This window comes from Temnothorax nylanderi, unplaced genomic scaffold (genome assembly GCF_030848795.1).
Source record: "Temnothorax nylanderi isolate EJ_2023f unplaced genomic scaffold, tnyl_v1.0 TNYL_tig0084_pilon, whole genome shotgun sequence".
Classification (NCBI taxonomy): domain Eukaryota; kingdom Metazoa; phylum Arthropoda; class Insecta; order Hymenoptera; family Formicidae; genus Temnothorax; species Temnothorax nylanderi.
In genome coordinates, this window is record NW_027249146.1 from 420,014 (window position 1) to 442,501 (window position 22,488).

General features: G+C 39.3%; 3 protein-coding genes across 8 annotated transcripts in view; 2 read left to right on the forward strand and 1 right to left on the reverse strand.

Annotated features, from left to right (window-relative positions):
* Positions 1 to 332: 332 nt before the first annotated feature.
* Yippee (yippee zinc finger protein) lies at positions 333 to 1,841 on the forward strand. The gene is made up of 2 exons (XM_071710050.1): positions 333 to 841; positions 1,187 to 1,841. The coding sequence occupies exons 1-2, from the start codon at positions 681 to 683 to the stop codon at positions 1,383 to 1,385; spliced, it is 360 nt and encodes a 119-aa protein (XP_071566151.1). The 5' UTR covers positions 333 to 680; the 3' UTR covers positions 1,386 to 1,841.
* A 1,479-nt stretch (positions 1,842 to 3,320) lies between these two features.
* On the forward strand, positions 3,321 to 12,224 carry Smg (sterile alpha motif domain containing protein 4 smaug). 2 transcript variants are annotated; one of them, XM_071710047.1, is made up of 9 exons: positions 3,321 to 3,512; positions 5,490 to 5,819; positions 5,928 to 6,246; positions 6,382 to 6,617; positions 6,698 to 6,808; positions 7,025 to 7,399; positions 7,487 to 7,646; positions 7,765 to 8,020; positions 8,107 to 12,224. In XM_071710047.1, the coding sequence occupies exons 2-9, from the start codon at positions 5,606 to 5,608 to the stop codon at positions 8,272 to 8,274; spliced, it is 1,839 nt and encodes a 612-aa protein (XP_071566148.1). In that variant the 5' UTR covers positions 3,321 to 3,512; positions 5,490 to 5,605; the 3' UTR covers positions 8,275 to 12,224. The 2 variants fall into 2 exon arrangements, with proteins under 2 accessions (XP_071566148.1, XP_071566149.1); XM_071710048.1 differs by having other exon boundaries at positions 5,493 to 5,819.
* A 408-nt stretch (positions 12,225 to 12,632) lies between these two features.
* Positions 12,633 to 22,488, reverse strand: part of Asap (ArfGAP domain of ASAP) — a 48,082-nt gene continuing 38,226 nt past the window's right edge. Inside the window, exons 10-17 of one of the 5 annotated variants that reach the window (XM_071710043.1) lie at positions 22,215 to 22,395; positions 21,821 to 22,096; positions 21,419 to 21,538; positions 21,108 to 21,318; positions 20,686 to 20,940; positions 20,437 to 20,600; positions 18,997 to 19,065; positions 12,633 to 17,687 (exon numbers count right to left, since the gene is read on the reverse strand). In XM_071710043.1, the coding sequence (XP_071566144.1) occupies positions 17,472 to 17,687; positions 18,997 to 19,065; positions 20,437 to 20,600; positions 20,686 to 20,940; positions 21,108 to 21,318; positions 21,419 to 21,538; positions 21,821 to 22,096; positions 22,215 to 22,395 (1,492 nt within the window). In that variant the 3' untranslated portion in view covers positions 12,633 to 17,471. Of the gene's footprint in view, positions 17,688 to 18,996; positions 19,066 to 20,436; positions 20,601 to 20,685; positions 20,971 to 21,107; positions 21,319 to 21,418; positions 21,539 to 21,820; positions 22,097 to 22,214; positions 22,396 to 22,488 lie in introns of all 5 variants that reach the window. The other 4 variants (XM_071710045.1, XM_071710042.1, XM_071710046.1 and 1 more) reach the window with 4 other exon arrangements.

The window sequence follows — 22,488 nt, forward strand, 5'->3', positions numbered from 1 at the left end:
TATATACAATTGACTCGTATATTTTATTAATTATAAGTACTTAATAATGATTTATATTTATTTTCAATTTTATAATACAAATTAAATCTTTCACAGCTTCACGGATGTCTACTGAAATTTATTTATTCCCGCGCACCCGAAGTTGGGTACTGCCGGATTGAATCTAGGTATTTCTTGCATCTAAATATTCACGCTAGTTAAAAAATAAAATTATTTTGTTGATTAATCAATATCGTGTATTTTAATGTTACATTTAATTGATTTAATCCTTTACACACAGATGAAACACAAGTGTCAAACTGTTGCAGTTTTGAATCAAGTATTGTATGTTTCCCCGTTCATTATCTCGCGCTGAAAGTCATGAAAGTGCGCTGGAAGTTTCGCCTCTACATATTCCGATGAGCCGTGACGTACCGTAAAAACATTCTTCCCATTCCACCGCCGACTGTTGGTATACATTTGGCAAGCACACACGACGCACATACACATACACATACACAAGCAACAAGAGAGAGAAAGAGAGAGAGAGAGAGAGCAGTATGGCAGCATTGACAGTTGTGTGACTTTCGTTCCCAGCAACATATCGACTCTCATCGATTCGCCAGATAAATAAACGCCGTCCATTCGCGGATCGATCGCAGACAGGTTGTCCCGACTGGTCCCGACAGCTGCCTTTCGCAATGGGAGTGATATTCCTCGAGCACATCGGTGGCAGTCGCCTGTTCTCCTGCGCCTCCTGCGACACCAATCTCACCAACAGGTCACAACTCGTGAGCACACGCTTCACGGGTGCCACGGGACGCGCTTTCCTCTTCAACAAAGTCGTCAATTTGAACTATAGGTGAACTATAGGCCCCTTTTTATCCCTTCTGTTTGTTGGACAAGACCGTTCGTGTAAAGACTCGATGGAAGAGCTTTTCCGCATAATTTGTTTTCACATTCGAACTTTTAGGCCCTACTGTTAAAGAGATATTTATTATATATTAAATTTTGTATTCTTGCCAATTGTTCCTTCTTTGTTTATTCTCTTTCTGCGTTTTACAATTGAGTTATCTGTTAAAAAATATAAAATCCGAATGATGTGTATGATGATGGTTAAAACTGATGATATGTAAATTATCAAATTCACATTTATATGTATACATTTGTGTTTCTTCATCATTTAACTTTGTGATATAATGTGTAGCGAGGTTCAAGACAGAGTCATGTTGACGGGTCGTCACATGGTCCGAGATGTCAGCTGTAAAAACTGTGACGCAAAACTTGGGTGGGTGTATGAATTTGCGACAGACGAGCAACAACGATACAAGGAGGGTCGCGTTATCCTGGAACGAGCTCTCGTCACAGAGAGCGATGGATTGACGGAGCACAATGTTCAACAATAATGTTAAATATTTTATGCCAAGTAGCGTTTGATACAGTTAAGAAATAATCTAACATAGGATCTCTCGCATAAGTTATTATAATTTTCAAATCTTGTCAATTACAAGAGATTCTTGGTTAGTGCCCGTGACTTGTTTGTGCGTGAACAAGTATTGACGACGTTAGTTCATTGTGATAAGCGACATTCAACATTTTCGTGAATATGGTACGGTTCCTATTTTATAAAAGGAAATGTCTTGGGTTCTCCTACCCTCATTTAGTTCACTTGCTTTTGATCTAGCCCGCGTCTCGCACTAGATTTTTATTCACGACAATTGTTGAATCTACATTTATAAGTGTAAACATCATTGGTATTTTCTTGTAGTACATTAATAAACTGACCTGTGGCAAATGTGTTTGTCAAGAAAATTAAGAAAGCGTGTATCGACGAGTGCAAAATAGATATAAATTGGACAGCATTTATTTATGCCTTCAGCTTTATTTATGTCCTTTCAATAAATTTGACGGAAGTAACAACATGCAGAGATTCACGTGCGATTAACGTTAGATACAATTAGCGCTAAATACGATTTCCTGAGATACTTAATTTTAAGGGTTTGTTTTCGTGAAAATATACCAAGATAAATCTTTAAGAAGTATTGAATTGTCTCTCAAGTATAGGTACATACATACAGATACAGTACAGGTACAAATTGAGAAGATACATAAGAAGATATTCAAAATCTCGTGAAAGTCACGTTTTGGGAACTTTGAACACTTTCCGAAGAAATAAAGGTCGCGTACAACATAAACATAGAAGCGAGTCACTTAGATTTGATACGAACTTAATAATATTACTGAAGCGTTTACTTGGTACTTTAGAGATAACGGTCCTATAGAGAACAAAAATAAAAAAAATTGTCCCAATCTTAACAGAATTTAGAGTCGAACGATAAAAGGTCAAGATAAATGATGCGATATAAAAATTGTTTTCATAACAAAGTATTTTCGATCATGTTGATTTGTCTTTTCAATTAAACAGATAATCAAATAGTATTTCCCGTGCCGATTTATCTCAACGTATTTATGATGTATGTAATGTAAATCGAATTATGTGTAATATATAATGTAAATCCGCGTATCTGCGTTTATAATCTTCTAATACATTCTAAATACGTAAGTTTCATACAATTTTTTTATCATACTCGATTTTTTAAAGAGACTTATCGAGTTTTATTTTAATCTACTTATCGTGCTATATCAGCAAGTACAAGCAAGATACAAGCTAGGGCTTCGTCATTATATTTGGCTGCCTAACTTAAGCAAGAAATTCGAATCATTTGCCACATGATAAAAACGAACGAGTTAACTCTAACGTCCATTTCTAATTTTCTATCAATGTAGATTAATTTTAATCTCGGTTTAACTTACTCTTTATCTTTCTAATTTTTAGAACTAGAAAAAGATAAAAAGTAAATTAAGATTAAAGTTAATCTACAATACATTGGTAGAAATGGAATATAAAAGAGCCTACAGAGGATATAAAATTTTATCAATTATACACGCGCAAAAAAAATAAGATTCCTTTTTACAGATTTTTCATATTTTCGAATAATAATAATTTATGACGCGCTTCATAAAAATGCGATATTCCGAATCTCTGTTCTCGGATGCGAGACGCGGCGTTTTTAACACCGAATTCAATTATCGCGATGCCAACGCGCCGCGTCCGTCGGCTAGCGAGATAATAGCGAGCCCGGAGCCGTTCGGTTCGGGGTGATGGTGAAGCTGCGCGCGGTCGACGCACCCGCGGGACAAACGAACCGCGCCCGCGGGCGCGCCGCGATTGGCCGGCGCGCTGCGTGCCGGCCGGCGGCCGGCCAATCCGCGCGCGGCGTGCGACGACGCGAGCCGAGGCCGCACGAACGGCGGAGTACTTCTGGGCAAACGGGCATCGGGCATCACTGGCGACGGAGCGACGAAGCGCAGTGTGGTCACGTAGTCCCATCGCGCCGCATGGTGGATGGATGCTTCGCCCGTACGGACACCGGAGTAAAATGCTGTAAAACTGTGTGCGTTGTCGCCGTCGCACCGGAGAAGGAAGGAGCGCGCGCCAGCGGAGATTGTGCCCACGTCGGTCCACTGTCGCGGTAATTATCAGAGTGCGCTCGACCGCGGGAATGAATCGCGACGATGCGATGGCGAGGAGAAGGAGAGGAAAGGAGGCTCGTGCTTGCCCGCGACGGCCGACGACGACGTCGGCGCGCCGACCGACCGACCGAAGTGAGCGGCGTATCGCTATCCGCCTCGTCGCCGAGGGATGCATCCTGGTGATGCGTCCGTCGGCGACGGAAATTGCTCCACAGTGGCGATCGCCCTTGTCCCCGCGTCGTCGTCGTTCGCCTCTACCGAGGATCCATCGTGGATCGATCTCTCTAGATTAGTCTAGATCGTTCCCGACAATCCCGGCGGGGGATCCTCTCCGTCCTCCCTTGTTTTCGTCCCTTCGTTCTCCGTCGCTCCATCCCCGCCGCGACGTGTATACGTTCGCATCGCCGTGTCTCTCTCTCTCTCTCTCTCTCTCTCTCTCTCTCTCTCTCTCTCTCTCTCTCTCTCTCTCTCTCTCTCTCTCTCTCTCTCTCTCTCTCTCTCTCTCTCTCTCTCTCTCTCTCTCTCTCTCTCTCTCTCTCTCTCTCTCTCTCTCTTCTCCACTACCGGTTTCTCTCTCTTTCTCTTTTTCTCTTTGCTGGTCTCCGCTTGTGACGTAGAACGCGCACGACGCACGCAAGCACGCACAGCCACGTTCAGACACGTATGTACATACATACACGCGACGGCAGCGCGCGCGACGTTGACAAGGGCGAAGGCGAACCGATGTCGGATGTGTGAATTTCCTGCGAAGTCGCGAACGGGATTGCGAAAATTCCCTCGGACGCGACGCCGACGACGCTTTTCGGCGTCGGCGAGGAAAAAGATAACCCAGGAGACATCTTATCGGCTTTCTCTCTCGCGAGGCGCCGCTCGTCTCCCCTCCCCCGCCGCCCACCACGTCGCATCGTCTCGCGACTCGCGCGCGCGATGCCATTGCACCGCCGAACGCGGATCGCAGCAGGAAAGGCTATAAATACGCACGCATCGCGCGCGGGGTAAACAAACTTGACCTCAGCGGAATTCTCTTATTGGCGTGTTGTATACGCGAGCGGCGTTGAGGTTATGTGTCGCGTCCACGTCCCTTGAATTGGACGCGTTGCCGGAGACGGTGACGAGACGGTGTCCCCCGGTTGGCGTCTCGGCGCAGCGTCTCGTCACGGCGATAAGGAGACGCGTCGCGTGTCTCGTGTCGAGTGGCGTTCGCCGTTATCGCCGAGCCCTCGCTATCGCGCGCGACGAAGGTCGCTCACGGTGCTCGAGGACGAATCCGATGGGGCTCCTCACTCCTCGATCGTTCGAACGAGCAGCGACGCGACAACGTGCGTGCCACGTCCGACAACCAGAAGACGCCTTCTGGTTGGGCCTTCGACGGCCTTCGATGGCCTTCTCGAATTTCGCGACACGTCTGCCAAAACAAGCATTTTATCTGCTTAGGACAAATTCAGCTTCAAAACACGAATCTTTGCGAGACACATACGTAATTGCGATTTGTATACAAATTGCATGTCGTTTCTCGTAAAATTTTTGAAACTAATATCTTTGAACATTTATGCAAGAATGTTCTCTTTGTTTTACTAGATAAAAAAAATGTTAAGCCGATTAACGTTTGTGTTTATATACTTTTGGTCTCCAAGTTGAAACATTAGAACTGTTTTTTATATAGCTGAACTAGTGTATATTCTGTATTTAAAGTGAAATAGGTATATGTTTGAAATTTGACGAAAGCGAGAAGGAAGTTTTAGTGCAGTCCGATTCAGCAATGAAAAGCAAACCTACACTGTATCGTTAGAATTTTGCATTTAAAATAAATTCTTGCTTATTCTTACATTCTCTTTATAAAACCACGTTTACAAACACTGTAACATTAGAGCGATAATTTACTGTGTTTATATCTTTAGAAGAAACACAATCTTATAAAAAATGTAAGACAGGTGATTTTTAAATAGAATGATTTGGATTCCGTTTATTTTTTGTAGCAGAATACTGACATTTGTCAGCTACTTAAAGGCTGTGAGCACGACTGCTGTGCGTTTGGCTTGAGCAGTTGTTGAAACGCTGCATCGGAGAAGAGAAAGATTCTAGAAGATTCAAAATGAAGTGGACAACCGGTATTCCCTTTAACGAACAAGTGTGCGAGCTCACTCGCGTGTTCTCCCAGTGGAACGAATGCGAACAGACTGTTGTTCTTTATGCGCTGCTGCGTATTATACCTGCGGTACAGGCGAGGTTTCTCTCGCAGGCGATAGAACATTCTTTGCACTCTGTGGCAGAATTGGGTACCAAGGAAATGAATGCCAATAATCCAAGTAATTACAGTACTTACGTTCTATATTCTAGAATAACTTTATGCGTGATTTAACGAGGTATATCATATTTATGTAGTAGACATAACAATAAAAAACTTTGTATTGCAGGTTACATCAACTCGTTGTCAACGGAGTCAACGGAGATCGCGATTAATCAACTCTTGTCACACTTGCCCTTACTAAGACCCGGGAATGTAGAGTGCAAAAATAGCTATCTAGTAGCTATACCGGATATAGTGAACCACTGCGTGAGCACGGGACAATATACAGAAAAGACGCAGCAGCTTTTGAGCTACACTTTGATACATCCAGCCATAACTAATCAAGATAGACGTCTTTTAACTCAATGGCTCAAAGATCTGGAAGAGCGTATTAGCAATACACCACCCGTTTCTAGTTTCGAAGATTATCCAAATACTCCAATGAGGTGAATTAAACTGTGTTATAATGTGGTCCGATAATCATAATATTTCATATAACTGAAATGATGTGACATCATAATCATAATATTCTTTTATCTGTAACATCTTTTTAAATTCGGTTTTTTTTTCTATGTTATAAGATGGGAAAGTCCATGGCAGAGGAATTCCAAACATGATCAGTCAAATCTGTTTAACACGCAACCGGGCGGCACGTTTAATTTACATTTTCCCACATCCGTTAACCGTCAACGTCGTTCCAATAGCTTAACACCACCGGTAGCGCCGCCACATCATCTCGAAATTGTCGACCGTACCAATAACACGAACGCTTCCAGGCACAAGCCGCGCAGCTTTAGTGTCTCTGGAGATCACGCCAGTAATTTCCAAATATATTTCATATATAGATGAATTTATATTGTATTCGTACATTTCTTTAAATGATTTATGTTTACATAGGCAATATTATTGGTTTGGGTCCACTGAGCCCACAGAGTTCCTGTGCGAGTAGCGGTAGCGAGGGTCGTTTGGATGACGCTTCGAATCGTTCGCTCGCGAGTGGCATGAGAGGTAAATTTTTATGTTATTTGATCAATAGCATATAAAATGACCGGAAGAAGTTACATTTTTTTTATGATGTTTTCAAGTATCTTTGTATTTTATATAAATTTTTCTTTAAACTATGGAGTCTTAATTATCTCTTTCTTTCCGAGTCATTTCTGACCACTTATACTTTCTCCTTCATGGATAAGAACATCGATATCTAATTGTATTTATTCTTTTTAGACGTACAATTATGGCTTAAAACATTACGACTTCATAAATACAGTTATTTGTTCGCTACCATGAGTTATGAGGATATGCTGCAATTAACGGAGGATCAATTAGCGGAGCAAGGTGTTACGAAAGGTGCTAGACACAAGCTGGCTCTCTCTATCGCTAAACTGCAACAGCGTTACAACACACTTTTAAATCTAGAAAAGGGTCTAGTGCAGCCTAGTGCCCGCGACGGCATGCAAAACACTTCATTCTCACAGGGTCCATCACTACTCATTAATACAATGGAAGAACTTAAGACGATTCTGACCACTCCTATGAAGCCGAGTCAAGAGAGCGATCCACAAGATATCCCTGCACAGTTTACGAAAGTGCTTGGCAAACGTATGTACAAACCGAGTTCTAATTTTATTATTAAAATTTCGTTAGAATGAGTGAAAAAGATTTCGTTATCTCGATTTTTTCTTTTAGTGTGCAGTAGATTGGCTTTGGAAAGCGTCGAGGACGGTATTTTGTGCGCGTACGTCAACATTTTGGAAAAGGTATTGCAGCACGACTGTTTCACCCCGAATCAGAAGGAGAAAGTGCAGCAGTGGCGTAGTAGACTTGGCAATCCGCGACCGACTCAAAAGTAAGCTAAGACATACGTTCTCGATAAAAAATATTTATTTAGAAATACAAGTAAATTGACATGTCGCGTAAATGTGCGATTACTTTCGACATGATCACATGTACATGTGAAATTTTAGGTGGCAGCATAACTACGGATATAATAATAGGAGATATGGGAATCCGCAGCAGCACAGGAAGCCAAGTTTGAATTTGAATCACATTCACAGTACCCACACGCACAATCAGTTTATGATTGCTTCGCATAGAAATAGTATATCTACACCGTATTTGCAAAATAATCAGAATCAGAACATGAATAACATGAATATGAGTAATTTGCGTGCGGTACATACGACCGAGAAGAGATCGAGTTTACAAGAGACCAGCATGCAGGTAATGAAGAATTTACTTTTTATAATCTTGAAGACCGACAATATATTCCGTTTATTAATACAATTACTTCGATTTTTATCTTGCAGCAATTACAGAAATCATTGCAACATGTAAGTAGCGCGCCGCGTGATCATTTTGTGGAACATTCTGCCAACGGAGTGAATGAGACGACGGAACCGGAAATTGATATTCGACTGCAGTCTCTCTGCTTGAGAATGACCGAGCAAGCGATCGGTGGGTTCGGCGAGGCCTAATCTTCCATACACGCGTTCTGGGATTTATCGTAAGTCCCGTTTTCAACAATCCTTTTTGGATTTTCGACCTCGAAAACGAGGGAAGTTTTGTTCGCCAAGGCGCGAGTCATCTCTATCTCGCGCTCGCTCGTGTTTTGGCAAACAGCATGTTTGAGTCATCGTTTAAAAGTGATACTGCAATGGGGACGACGCATACTTTTTTTTGTGTGCAAATACCTGCGTATACACACACTTATGCTTTAATATCCCTACCAAATGAAGAAAAAGAAATGTCCGACATGTGCGACATTGCTGAGAGATAGATAAGTTTTTCTTTGAAGATCAAACGACACTTACACACACGTATACACATTACATACATATTATTTTTTATTATGTCCGATGCAATTGTATTATTTAATTGACAGAATTCAGCAAGCCAAATGCTATTAGAAAGATAGATTCTTTCCTCGATTGTTTGCTGCAACCGTATATATAAAGATATTATATAAGAAGAAGTATATATATATATACACACATGCGTATATGATAGAATTTTATGAGACAGAAAGAGAGAAAGGAATTTTAGATCATATAAAATACGGGGAAAGAAAGATGGAAAAATGACATTACATCACCACGCGATGTTCTGCAATATTATTTTTTGTGTTATCCATTTTACGAAATGGAATTCGTCTGATTTTAAGCGCTGCGGAGACGTTATAGTAACGTAATTGTCACTTTTTTAATAACTGGACTGATTTTACTTCTTTTTATTATTATTACTATATTATTATTAATATTATATTTTTACTACTATTACTATCAACATTACTACTAGCGCTACTATTGCTCCTACTACTATTATCTCGCTACTACTATTATTACTACTACCACTACTACTCTATCACTATTACTACTATTTCCACTATCATCACTACTATCGCTCTCATTATTGTTACTGTCGCTCTTTACTACTACTATACTCCGTCTAGAGAATGAGCATACTTAAAGGGTTGCCGCTTTGTCGCATAAGTTAATATCTTTAAAACTTAATCTCAACTGTACCCGAGAAGCACGTATAGCGGCGTGTATGCTTTGTAGTTTACGCACAGATCTCGTGATTTTTCGATTTGGTTGACGGATTTCATCCCATTTTTTTTCCCTTTTTTTTCTTGTTTTTATAAGATAATAAGCTGTAAACGCGAGTAAATATACAATAATGGATATTAAGGGCCTTACGTGAAGATGGACGAGCAAACGTATGAGGTATAGAAATTTGATATTATAAAGTAGCAGCGAAATTCGAGGGAGGTAGACTGGCGCTATACGTTATGGCGCGACATCGAAATCTGTGGCTTTAAATTATAAGCATACATCGTATCTAATCTATTTAGCATGTGTTAAAGTAGCGTCGCGAGTAATGTAGCATAATATTTTTTCGTGCAAGCAGAAAATTAAATTTATTAAAATCGCATAACGCTAGTGAATAATAACCGAGTAACGTGGAGTAAGGAAAAAAATATATATATAACGAAAGACTGAATAATTCACGCGCCACGGTCCGTCGATTTAGATTATCTGGATGCTTCACTATCCCTTCCGTTCGCGCGGACTTCGTGCGTGCGTGAATAGAATAATTGGAGAAGACTGCGAAGAAGGAAAAACTTGTCAAAATAATTAAGAATTAGCGAGCGCGCAAGAGAAAGTAAGAGCGAAAGAGATTAAAAAGAAAAAATGAGCGGGTGAGTACCGAGGTTGAGGAAGATGAAATTAGTTAATTAGTATATATTATATTAGTGATTATTGTAACAATTATATTCTGCTAGAGGGTAATACGTGTAAGATCGCGCGGTGATTTCTCGAATCCAGGAGTATCCTGCTAAGTAAAAGCTAAGAACTGTTTATATTTAATAATAATCGTACACACTGAAGGGAATGAGACCATACTTAATCACTATTTCGTTTCACACACGCGTGATATCTTTTACTCGATCAGCGGCAATAGCAGCACCAAAACTGTATCCGATCGGTTATATACATATATATTGCGAAGGATGAAACTCCACGAATTCCAAGAGAGATGATCAAAAGCTAGTCAAACGATACGTTTCTAATTTCTACCAGTTAACCTGTATAGTTAATTAATTGTACATTAAATCTACATACACGCATTACCAGAATTATATAGGGGTACACTCGAGAAAGAGAGATAGAAGACACATATAATCTTACACACACATCTTACACACGTACACATAGGACATGTACACGCGCGTACACAAACCACATACATATGTTCATACTCGCCACGTTATACACGCAATAAGTGAAGCGATCCGAGCGAGAATGCATGTGAAAAAGCTCAAAGACTGCTCCTAAGCGACATCAGGAATTTCATTCAGCGTAGAATTACTACTTATATATTTCATCTAATTGAAGCGCAGCATCTAATCTCCAACTGACAAAGGCAGGACCTGAAACTATGATGAAGGATGCAAAGAGATTTTATCCGCATATACGTAAAGCGATCAAAGCTAAAAGGAAAAAAAAAAGAGAAAGCAGGGGAAAAAGAAAAAAAAGTAATCAATCCTGCCGAGGATCGGAGCCGCCGCTACGTTAATTTTCTGCCGAATCGATCATTAATCTAGCGTCGTTGTTGTTTGTGGTAAGCTTTACGGAATAGCGTAAAAACATATGTACTTAGTAACTCGAACAATCTCTGTCAGGATCGATGGACGCCTGTCTTGCTCAAAATTAACTGTCGGCGGCGGTCTGTTACGTGATTTTCGAAGGCGCGAGGGCCGACGGTGCGCGCGAACGAGTGTAAACGAGCGGATAAACAAATCGACGAGATGCTCGACTGAAACGTTTGATCGCAAAGTGGAGAATCACAAGGGGATTAATATGTATCCTATGTATAGGAAGCAAACACTTCGAGTAATCACGAAGGAAGCGTCTCTCTCTCGATATAAGATAGATGTTAATAATAAATGTAAAATGCACTTATTGCATTTTGTAGTTATAAAAAAAAAATGCAAAAATCTGAAACAGTTACCGAAATAGTAGGTCACGACGGCCACGAAAAGGTAACGCGAAATTTTTCCATTTTATAGCCTGTACTTACATATTAATGGAGCAATTCAGTTCGCGTCTCATTGCGATATCAATTCTATTAGTATATAAATACTAATGGTTTACGTTTAACTCCTTGCGATTTTCCAGCTCGCGGTTATCTGCACATACGCGTGTGCGCATTTTATTTGCTTGACTCGTTACATTCATATCGGGTTCTCTGGCTATCCATTTAATTTGGATAGCGGTAAAATGTACCACGCTCGCCCCGTTCTGTTGTCCGCTCGTTGACCTCAAGTTCAGGATAGAACGAAAGTAGATTATGTACTTGGGTGAAAAATTCGCGGGTTGTGCTTTGGCCGGACACTTGCAGCGACCAACAACTGTTTAAGAGTTGCGCTACTGATGATTACAGTAGTAATCATAATAGACTGTCGGAATGATTTTCCTTGATTGCGATTTCGAGGACAAGACGATGCGAGTTTCCGGCTGAGGACTTTCACGACGAGACCCAGATAGCAAATGGTAATTAGATCCGATGTGGATAAGCATATAGGACCGACGCGTCGTAGCGACTGATTTTACTTTAAAGAAAGCGCGTCGCGCGACCGGAAAGCACGCCGCGAGACGCTTTTTTCTTGTACGCGGGGTCTTGCACCCCCCCCGCTGGAGTACTAGTGTTCACGTTTTGCCGCAGCTTCTCCGGATAATATTAGATAAGTCGTAATAAGACCCTTCGTCAGATTGCTAACTGGGATACCTTAGTCACATAAGTAAGCTGGGCAACTTGTAAAAATGCAATTTTTGTACTGTTATAAAAAGTTGAATAGACGAGGTACACTGACGTTGTAGCGTGAAAGAACATTTTTCAATAAAAGATTTTTCATACGCATATACATCGCGTACTATGATTATTTATTATTAATATTAATCCTGCATACAGAAATTGGAGAGAATCGGTTTGCGAAGAGAAATCGATTCCGAAACGTTTATTTTTTATTCCATTATCTTATTATAAGAAATTATATCTACTTTAAGAACTTATATCTTGTAAAAACAATTTTCTGATGAAAGAACAAGACAACGTTAATATTTCACGGTATCCATTTTTTAAAGGTATCACCATCAGACATTTCAATCGGATAGTAATTTTTATTTAACACAAATTGATATTCGATTACTTTTTGCATAGCTATGTCTAGTTAAAAATGTGATTTCATCTACTTATCTTAAATATTTGTTACGTATTCGGATGGTAGGATTTTCAGATGAGACGATGGTATAAAAATGAAAGAGAACCGTGATTGATTTTATAGTTCTCTAAACAGCATTTATTTTCTTCTTTTGTTACATTTCTGAAGTCGCGTTCCTATCCGGGAACGTTGTGCACAGTTTTAACGGTGAAAGATAAGATTAAACGTCGATACAATGCCATCGTTCCGTGTAATATATAAATATTTAGACCTGTGCCGGCGACAAACGCGTACGCCGAATCTAGAATCGTGTGATTTTGTTCGATCGACTTGCGTCGTCATCGTTTCTTCGTTTCCCACCCACCATCTCTAACGGAATGGCTACGTACACACGCAGGGATGCAATATATTAATGTATCTTCTCACAATCGATGTAAGGTTGTTGAAATATCGGATACGAGTACAAAACGATTCGCGCTGAATCCCCTGATAAAACGGGGCCATTATACACTCATGAATTTACCTTCCTTTAAGTTGCACTGACAGCCTTGATTAAATTAAAATCTCGTTGCCATTTTTTGTCTACATCACTCGTACAACATGAGAGATAGATCAGACAACAGAAACGATCTAAAGATCTTCCTGAAATTTTAGACGCGTCCCTCTTTTTGTATTGATTGAGAATTAAGTAGCTAATGTTAGAAAATGTTGATGGAAGATTTTTCATTCAGACTCGAGCTGTAATGTAGAGCTAGACAGAGAAAGAGAATTTAATTAATCACGGTGGTAGTGCAACGTATTAGCTCGTGCACTTTGCTGTTCGTACCAAACATTTGAAGAACCTCCCCTCGTTTTCTATACACTTCACGCGTTCCGTCTAGTATACGAAGTGGCTACAAAATAATAATAAATACTTACGGCCTACCTAACGACTACTCTTGAGTTTGAAATGCAAAGGATCAATCATCGCTTAATTCGTACAGTTAAATAGACAGTATCCACATACTTAAAGTTAAATCGTAATTTAATATATATGTTCGGTATAATATAAACATCGATTTATATCTCGCTTCCTCTCTTCATCACGCATAACACGGGCGCGTAAATTCTACCTTTGTCTATACACGTATTTACATAGATCGACGATACGTTTTTACTGTTACGAACGTAGATCAACATGACACTGTTGATACGTTTGCGATGAAATTCATGAATTCCAGGACAACGTAGGATGAGGTGAGAGACTGTTTAATTTAGTGTTAAATAGTTTAGCTAATCACGCTTTCCTTTATTACAGATATTGCATATTGAAGTTATAGACGAGATACAACTTCAATACAGCACTACGTATCGTTAGGCGAGCTTACCTATTTTATCGCTTTGACTTAAAAACAGAATTGCATCGAACCGAAACTATTTTCTTTAATCAGTTGTATATTCAAGATTTCTATAGAAATTTCTATCAAACTGACGGTTTCCGGGACAACAATCTTATCTTGCCTAAACGTGATAACGACTTGGCTGGGCATTTGGTGTTCATGTTACTGCTATGTAAGTATCGTCGAAGAAAGATTTTTTGAGGATGATTAAGAGGGAACAGAAAATGCTAAGAGTGCGCCCTCGCTGAAGAATTTTTATTATAAATTCTCAACCCAGTATAGTTTGAATTTAAAAATTCTGTAATATACCATCTATATCGTTTTTATATTATTTTTAGACAATAACAGGTAATATATTCTTTTCTTTTTAAAGCAGAACAATTTTTTCATAAAAGTGAATCTATCTTTATGAAAAAATTGTTTTCGGTAACGGCACCTTTAGCTTTCCCCATTTTCTCTCCTGAATTCTATAGACTGCGAACTATGAGTTGATTAATTTTTTTTAAAACTGTCGATAAGAAAATCTATTTTCTTTAAACGCGAGAATAATAAAATGCAGTAAATTAAAAAAAGAAAATTTAAACAGTTAACTCTTCAGAAAGAAACATATGTATACACACACACATCTACATATATAAATAAGGATTCGGATATACTTTTATTTCTACGAATAAAACCGGAAAATATTCGAAACTCCTAGTAGCAACGTTTTTGGATGAAGAAGTATGTGTGTTAAGCGTTGCATCCTTAAATGAAACAATTACATTTAGGAGATAGTGTCACAGCTAATAGCTTGCAGCGGGATACTTTAGTTTTCGTCTATGTACAAAGCTTTATAATAATCGTAAGGAAAACAGTCCAGTTTCAATAATCGTTCGTGCTAGCCGTCGATACACGATCTGTGCGATTGAAACGATCATATTACACGACGAACACACGTCGATTATACTGTTTACTGAATCGTGGCGATTTGTGGAGTCATTTTACCGATCGGCAGCGGTATGTAATTACGTTATTAATAATATCGCTTTCACTGCACAGCTTTCCCCGTTCCGTTCGGGAAACGATTTTGCCGATCAACGCCAATAGACTAAAATGACTCCGCAAACGCTCCGTTTTCGACGGCTCTCTCCTTTCGCAAAATCCTCTTTGGTCTCGTGCAAATAGAATATTGTTAATACAACGCGACGTGAAGAATTCCGCCTGTCGCGTCACATTACACGTTTTCATCATGTTTCGTAGCACACTTGGCGGCTAATAATCGGTCTCGAGCCCCGTATTCTATTTAAGGATCGACTAATATGTAGTATGGCATTACAGAAAGAAAAAAAATGTAAACACAGTCGTACATAACAACTTCCTTAAATCGAGTACGCTAATAATACTTGTCATGCAATATCGGTGTATGGCGTACAACATCTCGTGCTCGACGCTAAAATTCGCCTCCCCACATTTCCTCTTACGCTAAATTTAATCGTCTCTCCGCTCTGCTAAAGGCTACGGTTCGCATTCGTACATTCTCACATTTAACGCCAAACGTGGTCGTTTGATTATGAGATTTATTTGTCTCGTACGAAGATCGCGCGTTTAACAGTAATCCTAGACTTAGAATCGACATTATTTCGCGCTAAATGCGGAATATAAATACGGCTCTATGTATCGCGAGTTCATCTATCCCTACGTTAAATCGATCCGTTATTGGCAGTACAGAAAAAAGAAGTGTGCGCCAGATCAATAGAACGTACAAACGGTGAGACATCAAAACCGTGCGTATCTCTTTCCAGCACTCTTCCAATCGCCAGAGTGTATTATATAGGATTTCACTAGACACTGGCACTGGTACAATCACCAAAAGCTCATATCCTTCTAATCCGCATTTAAGAGTCCTCTTTTATAATTTTTTAAGCTACGTATAGTTATTTATCATTATATATTTATTACGTTCTCTCTGTTGATAGATGCTTATTTGTGTGTGTTCTTTTTCGGGCGTTCTCCATGTAAACCGAAATGCATCGGATAAAATCTACGTTATCTCTACGTTATTCATTTGGTATGGAAAATGTAACTCGTCTCACAATTTGTTCGTACATGCGTTATTTCATAGTAACTAATAATCTACTCTGAAATATAATATATATATCACATTCTTTTTAGCGTCGCGGTTCCGCGATATCGAGAGTCATTCTCAATTCCGATCTTAACGTCAGCCGCTGCAACGCGCGACGTTACCTATTTTTGCCAACGTCATTCTCGACGTCATACTTTGTTAGCCGGATTTTTATCTTGCAACTAGATTACAATGCGAACAATTGCGTACCGTATATAATATGAATTAGACGAATACATATAAGATCTCTCTACATATAAACTCTTCAGATACAACATTCCTCGACAAACACCGGAAACCCGCGAATGTCGACATCGCGGCGTTTGTACAGTTTTTTTTCTCCCTCGTGTTTCCAAAAACCGAGAGTTACCTTCTCAAGGAAAGATAAACCCTGCTGCGTAATCATATCTGCGTAATCATGCCCGGATGACGAGACGAAATTCCGAGTATTCCATTATTGACTGTAATAGTCACATGCCTTCGATAGTTTCAATATGATTGTCATCCGGCGTAAGACACTAATACTCGGCTTTTTCAATAATCACGCAGTTAACACAATCCATGGCGTACGTATTGATTACAGCCCGTGCAAAATCTTCGAGGTATCTATTAATTTTTGAATAAAGTAAATTATAATTTACTTTCTAATTTTCTTGAAATATAAAGACTCTCTGGTACGCGTTGATGTTGCATTATAAGACGACAAAGAGTGAATTAAAATTTATCACAAGATATTTGATCGGTTTAAAAGAATCATCCGTAAAGTAGGATTGAATACCATTGCATCAGCAGAAATAACTCTGCACCGGAGTAGATAAGAATTTTAGAATCTTTTTAGTGTTTATAGAACTGTAGAAATCTTCCGGAACGATAAAAACTCAAACTTACACGTAATTAAACTACCGAATGAAAGGAATAGTAATGTAATTTATACCAGTAACAATAGAACTTCAATGTGTATCACCTTTCATATCTAATTATATATTTTGACATAACATAAAATTGTATTATTTTATAGAGATAAATGAACTTTCCTCCTTATAAAAAACAAGAATCTAATCTCAGAGTAAACACATAAACTTGTCTCGTGCTTTTGAAAAAAATAAAATAAAATAAATGTATATCTCTATTCTACTTGATTTTCTAAAGTATTTACTCCATTTACAGGTGCAAAATTGCCCATGTTGATGCACTTTTAATCCCAATTTCTTACAAATATCGATTTTCCTAGGGAACATAAAAAAATGAGAGAATCAAGATGCGGATTAAACTCTTTAACGGCGCTCGTCAACATCCAAAGTTTCTTCCTTCAGACGCTTATGACTGCTTCAACTCTGAAGAGACGACGGAAAGATGGCTTCACTCCTTCGGCTTCCTCAGCCAGTTTCTACGGCCGAGACTGGCGACGCTCATCGAACTGGCAGTGCTGGTGACGCTCGCCAACGAGTTCAGGCTTACCGAATGTTAATCCTGTAGCATGTGTACGAAACTAATCGGAAACATGCCCCGCCGTTCCGGCGCCCGTTCTAATGCGCCTTCCATCCAGTTGTCATCGTCGGTCTGCTCGTTCGTCACGATGATGACCTCACCCTCGCGGAACGACAGCTCGTCCTCGTTGTCGGCCTCGCAATCGTACAGGGCCCGGCAGCGTCGCAGGCCACTCAAAGTCGACGACGTTGGCTGGGGATGGAATGGAAAAAAGTCATTCGTAGAACCGGCAAATACCGTAACGTGCATGTTTCGACCGTATGGCAGAAGCAAGCACTTTTATTGCTCGTACCTTTGTCACGAGACGACAAGCTTAAGAATGTTTGTTCTCCAGAAATTAGGAGAATATTGGAAATTCTAGGAGAATTACAAATTCAGCGAATGATATGAGACATCGATTAATTAATTAACTCATGAATAATTTATTTTACTCCTTATTTAACTGATATTATTCATTTCTTTGCAGAATTGGAAAAAAAGAAAGAAATTAATTGAAATTGTCATTAAAGCAGATTATAATAAGTAAATATATCCAAGAAAAATAACATTTTATTCAGATATGAAGGATTTTTAAGAATATTTTAATATGCTTCTAGTAAAATATGCTGGAACTAGAATTTCCAATATAAAACACCGATATCATGCTAGTTATATGCCTTTTAATATTCGAATAGTTTAGGCCGTTTAGGGTAAGGGAATTTTAAAGGGGAAATATCTCACGTGTCGAAAGAAGTAGCATAATGCGATCAAGTATTGCCAAACATTAATTCACTCGGGGAAACCCATGCGAGGATCAGTATTTACAATTATACTTTATATTACAGTGTCTAAAGTATTACTCATACATTAGCCATAAGAATGATTCGTTGAAAGAATACAATTTTTTCATTAAAGAAGTCACACGTAGACTAGTGATCTAGATAGGATTAATAAATGACCGGGATGTGGACGTTAGTTCGAACACAATCCAACGTGTTTCACCTTGCGGCGTTTCGCGGTGAGGGGTCCAATTATGAAGTTACATGTCTTGTAAAAATATTTATATTATTTATTATCTCAATCGATAAAGAGCGTCTGATCGTGATTAAAATGGCAATGAGATCTAAATGATTATTTGGCATACGTGGAAATAATACTTAAAGCCTCGACGTGAGCTGCATAAATGATGACACGAACAGCACGTCTGATCATGCAAAGCATTGTTACACTTGAAAGTATCGTTGGCAAGTGAAGTGAGAAGAGTAAACTCTTGTCATTCAGATTTGTCATTATGGTATGGATTACACAATCTTTCTCTTCGAAAGATTACGTTTTTCTATTATACATAGAATACAATATTAATTAATCAATATAATTATATACAGGTATCACATGCTTCGTATTATGATTGATAACACGTGAAACTATCCTTACGTAGATACAAGTATAACGATATGCATGAAACTCGTTTACAAGTGGTTTCAAGTGTAACATGCTGTAATGTGGGATGGCTGATGTTTACCAGATTCAGATTTGGGAGCAAAGATGAAGGCTCCTCGGCGTAGCTCTCTAGCCTGGACCGGTCCCTTCGCTGTACCAACAATGGTTAATGACAAACCGTAAAGCACTGATCTTGAAATGCATGCATTCTCTACATATCCACACATCATAGATACACGTTATATATTTAATTCGGATTGAGATCGTAGCAAATTGACTGTTTTTAATACGCGATAAATTGGTGAATATTTGTAGTTTTTTCTCCGCTTATTGCTTTATCGAATGATTTTATCTCGACAATTATTTCGTGAAATACTTTCAATATTCGAATGATTTTCTCTTCTAAAATATAATGGAAATTAATCAATCATTAAGAATATTAGCGCTTTCGATGTTATCTTCAGGACATTGTTTTTCATGAAGTTTACTAAAAATGATTATTTATTATGACGTGAAATGACAATAAATGGATGATGGCTAGAATAATACAATGATAACGAAATTCTATAACATATTATTATATTGATGATTAAGACTAAATATATTGTACAACATTAACGTATTTTGATATTATGATAGTATAATGGAATGTGAAAGGGTACAAATAATATGTCGATGTGCGTGACGTATGGTTAGTATAATGCAAAATGCTCAAGCTCCCATGAATGAATCGAATGAAAACTATACTACGAAGGAGAACACAATGGCACACCCTGGTTAGTTACATATTTTTCTCTACTGTGTTAATATAACAACGGCAACCATCCGATAGAATGTGTATGTGTGCAAATAGGTAAGATGTGAGACAGTGGAATAATTGTCGACGTCACTCGTTAGGCAATACAGAGATGATGTAATATCGATTTCGGCATATAATTATGGTGGTGGCTCTGTTCGAAGGTAAACTAGAGAACGATTTAGGATTTCGTATGAGTGAGAGCTTTGCATATTCGACATAGTTTTATAAATTTTATATAGAGACTTATGATTTTTAGATTCTTAGTTTTACCAAGATTGTTGGGACCTTGTAATATTATATTTATGATCGTTTTCTTTTAATTTAAGATATTTACCAAAGTTTTTAAAATTCCTTTCATAAAATTACATTTTTATCAAAATACATTTACTACCATCTTGCATTTACTGAAGCAACATGATTCACTAGAAATTTATACACATTATAATTTTATATAAATAAGACTCAATATGTAAAGCACTCGCTTAATTCGAATCTCCTTTCAGATCATAGAATTTACATTTTAGATAATTCTTTTTAAGAATCCTAAACAAATTTCTATCCAAAGATCTAAAATCCTCAAAGTAAGACACTTATAAATACAGAAAGATAACGATATTTTTAACACAAAAAGTATTTATTTCTCGAGATAAACACAATATCCTGCCCAATTCCTACGAAATCTCAAAATTCCTATTGAGGTATGTGTTAACTTAAATGGCTTACCTTTCGCGGCGGCGGAATAGGATTGCCCAGACCATGATCCGAACACATAGAACTCAGGGACTCGCTGCTACGTCCGTTGCTTAGCCTAGTTGTGACACTGGATGGCGCCGGAGGCGGTGGATTTCGCGGTCTCTGCAGCGTCGAACTGTTCCCCTTGTCCATACCTGTATGCAGAAAAAGAGAGATAAGTATCGATATGATAATTAGAATGTCAGAGCTTCTCCTGTGAGATTTATTTATCGAATGTACCGTATCCGGTCGACGAGTCGCCGCTCGGTGATCTCTTATGATGTTGGCTATTTAGTGTATTCAACGTATGCGGTAGAGTGTGTAAAGTGTGGCCGGCTAAAATCGGCTCGCTGGTCGTACGACTGTGCGTCGACGTAGCCAACGAAGGTAGCGTACCGTAGTGCGACGACGGCAGGACGACGCCGCTCGCGACGGAGTTTCCAGCGGGTGGCGGGGGCGGCGCAACCCGCTTCTTCAGCGAGCCGTGGATGTTCACTGAAATGTCCGGCGCCATGGGAGTGGGCACTGCGCCAATGGATTCGCATAATCAAGATATCAGGCAGTAAAAAATGTAAGATTACGGAAAATCAGTTATTTGAATCAGCATACTTGGCAGATCTATCGCGCAACGTGAAAAGTATAAGAGTACAAATCCAGCTTACCAGCTACGGGTTTCCTCGCTTGCGGCGGTGGCGGCGGAGGCATTTGCTGACGGTTCGTCGAGGCGCTCGGAGAGGATCCGCTCTGTAAGCTGTCACAGGTGCTGCTCCGACTGCGCAATGTCACCGGCGAATCACCCGATCCCGTACCGCCACCTCCGGCATATGACGGTGGTCTGCTACGTGACTTTTTCTCAGGCGTTAAACATCCATTCTACAAGAGAAATGCATATTTGTGAGTATGAATGTAGGTAGTTACATGTAGATGTAAATTTTAGGAGTATTGCGATGCACGTTTATGTTAATACACTTACCCTGTCTTCTATTATCGTTTCGTCATCGGAGAAGTCCGTGGAACCCTCATCGTGAGAAAGATTCCAGTCAATATTGACGTTATCAAACAAAGTTTTTTGCCTCTGGAGAGCGTGACTGAGCTGAAAATTATTCGTTGACTTTTTTTATACGATTCTTTAAAGCATAAGGAATTGTTTTACACAATATATGTCTTGATTGAACAAAGATTACAGAAAATTATAAGAAAATTTACTTTATTATTAAGTTTTTATTATTATATTCTTTAAATTACAAGGAAAATTAATTCTGAATGATAAAGTTAAATAATAATGAAAAATATGTGTTTATTAGAAAAATCATACGAAGGAAAGAAGGTAGGAAAGAATAACAAGAAATATATAAGATACGATTTGTTGAATTACCAGTTCTTTGCATGTGTGGTGTCCCAGTTCTTGTGCGATGTCCAGCGGTGTCTTATCCTGCTTATTTCGCAGGGAGGGATCCGCGCCAGCTCGTAGAAGCAGCTTCATCGCTTCCGCTCTGTCGTGTCGCGCGGAAAGATGTAACGCCGTTTCACCATCGATGGTCGCCCTGTCGATACCGCCGCTCGGCATATTTTGCACCAGGAAGTCCACGATGTGCAGACTGCTACCCATCTCGCGCAGAATGGCCAAGTGTAACGCCGTTTCGCCTACATCCTGAAATAGATATTGGTTTCTTGGAATTTCTTATTAACGTAATTGTGAGAGAGCATTTCTCTCAATTATCTCCTTAGATATGAGAGAGAGCCCTATAAAGACAGTTACAATGCCTTACCGATGTCGGTAATGGCGCAGCCAAATCCACGTTCTCGGCGTAAACTTGCAGAAGTTGCTGCAGGTCGCGATTATTAACGGCGTGCTCCAAATCGGAAAGTAGATCGCGCTCGTCCGCGCACGTGTTCATCACGTATCTCTTGTCCACGTATTTGGCGCGTATAAACTCGTATCTCTCTTCCCTAAATACCAGAAAATAAATGTGAAAACGCCGAGCAAAGTGAAAGTATGAGTGCTTGGTAAAATGTCGAGTGCGAGCATGCGAATGAATTGTT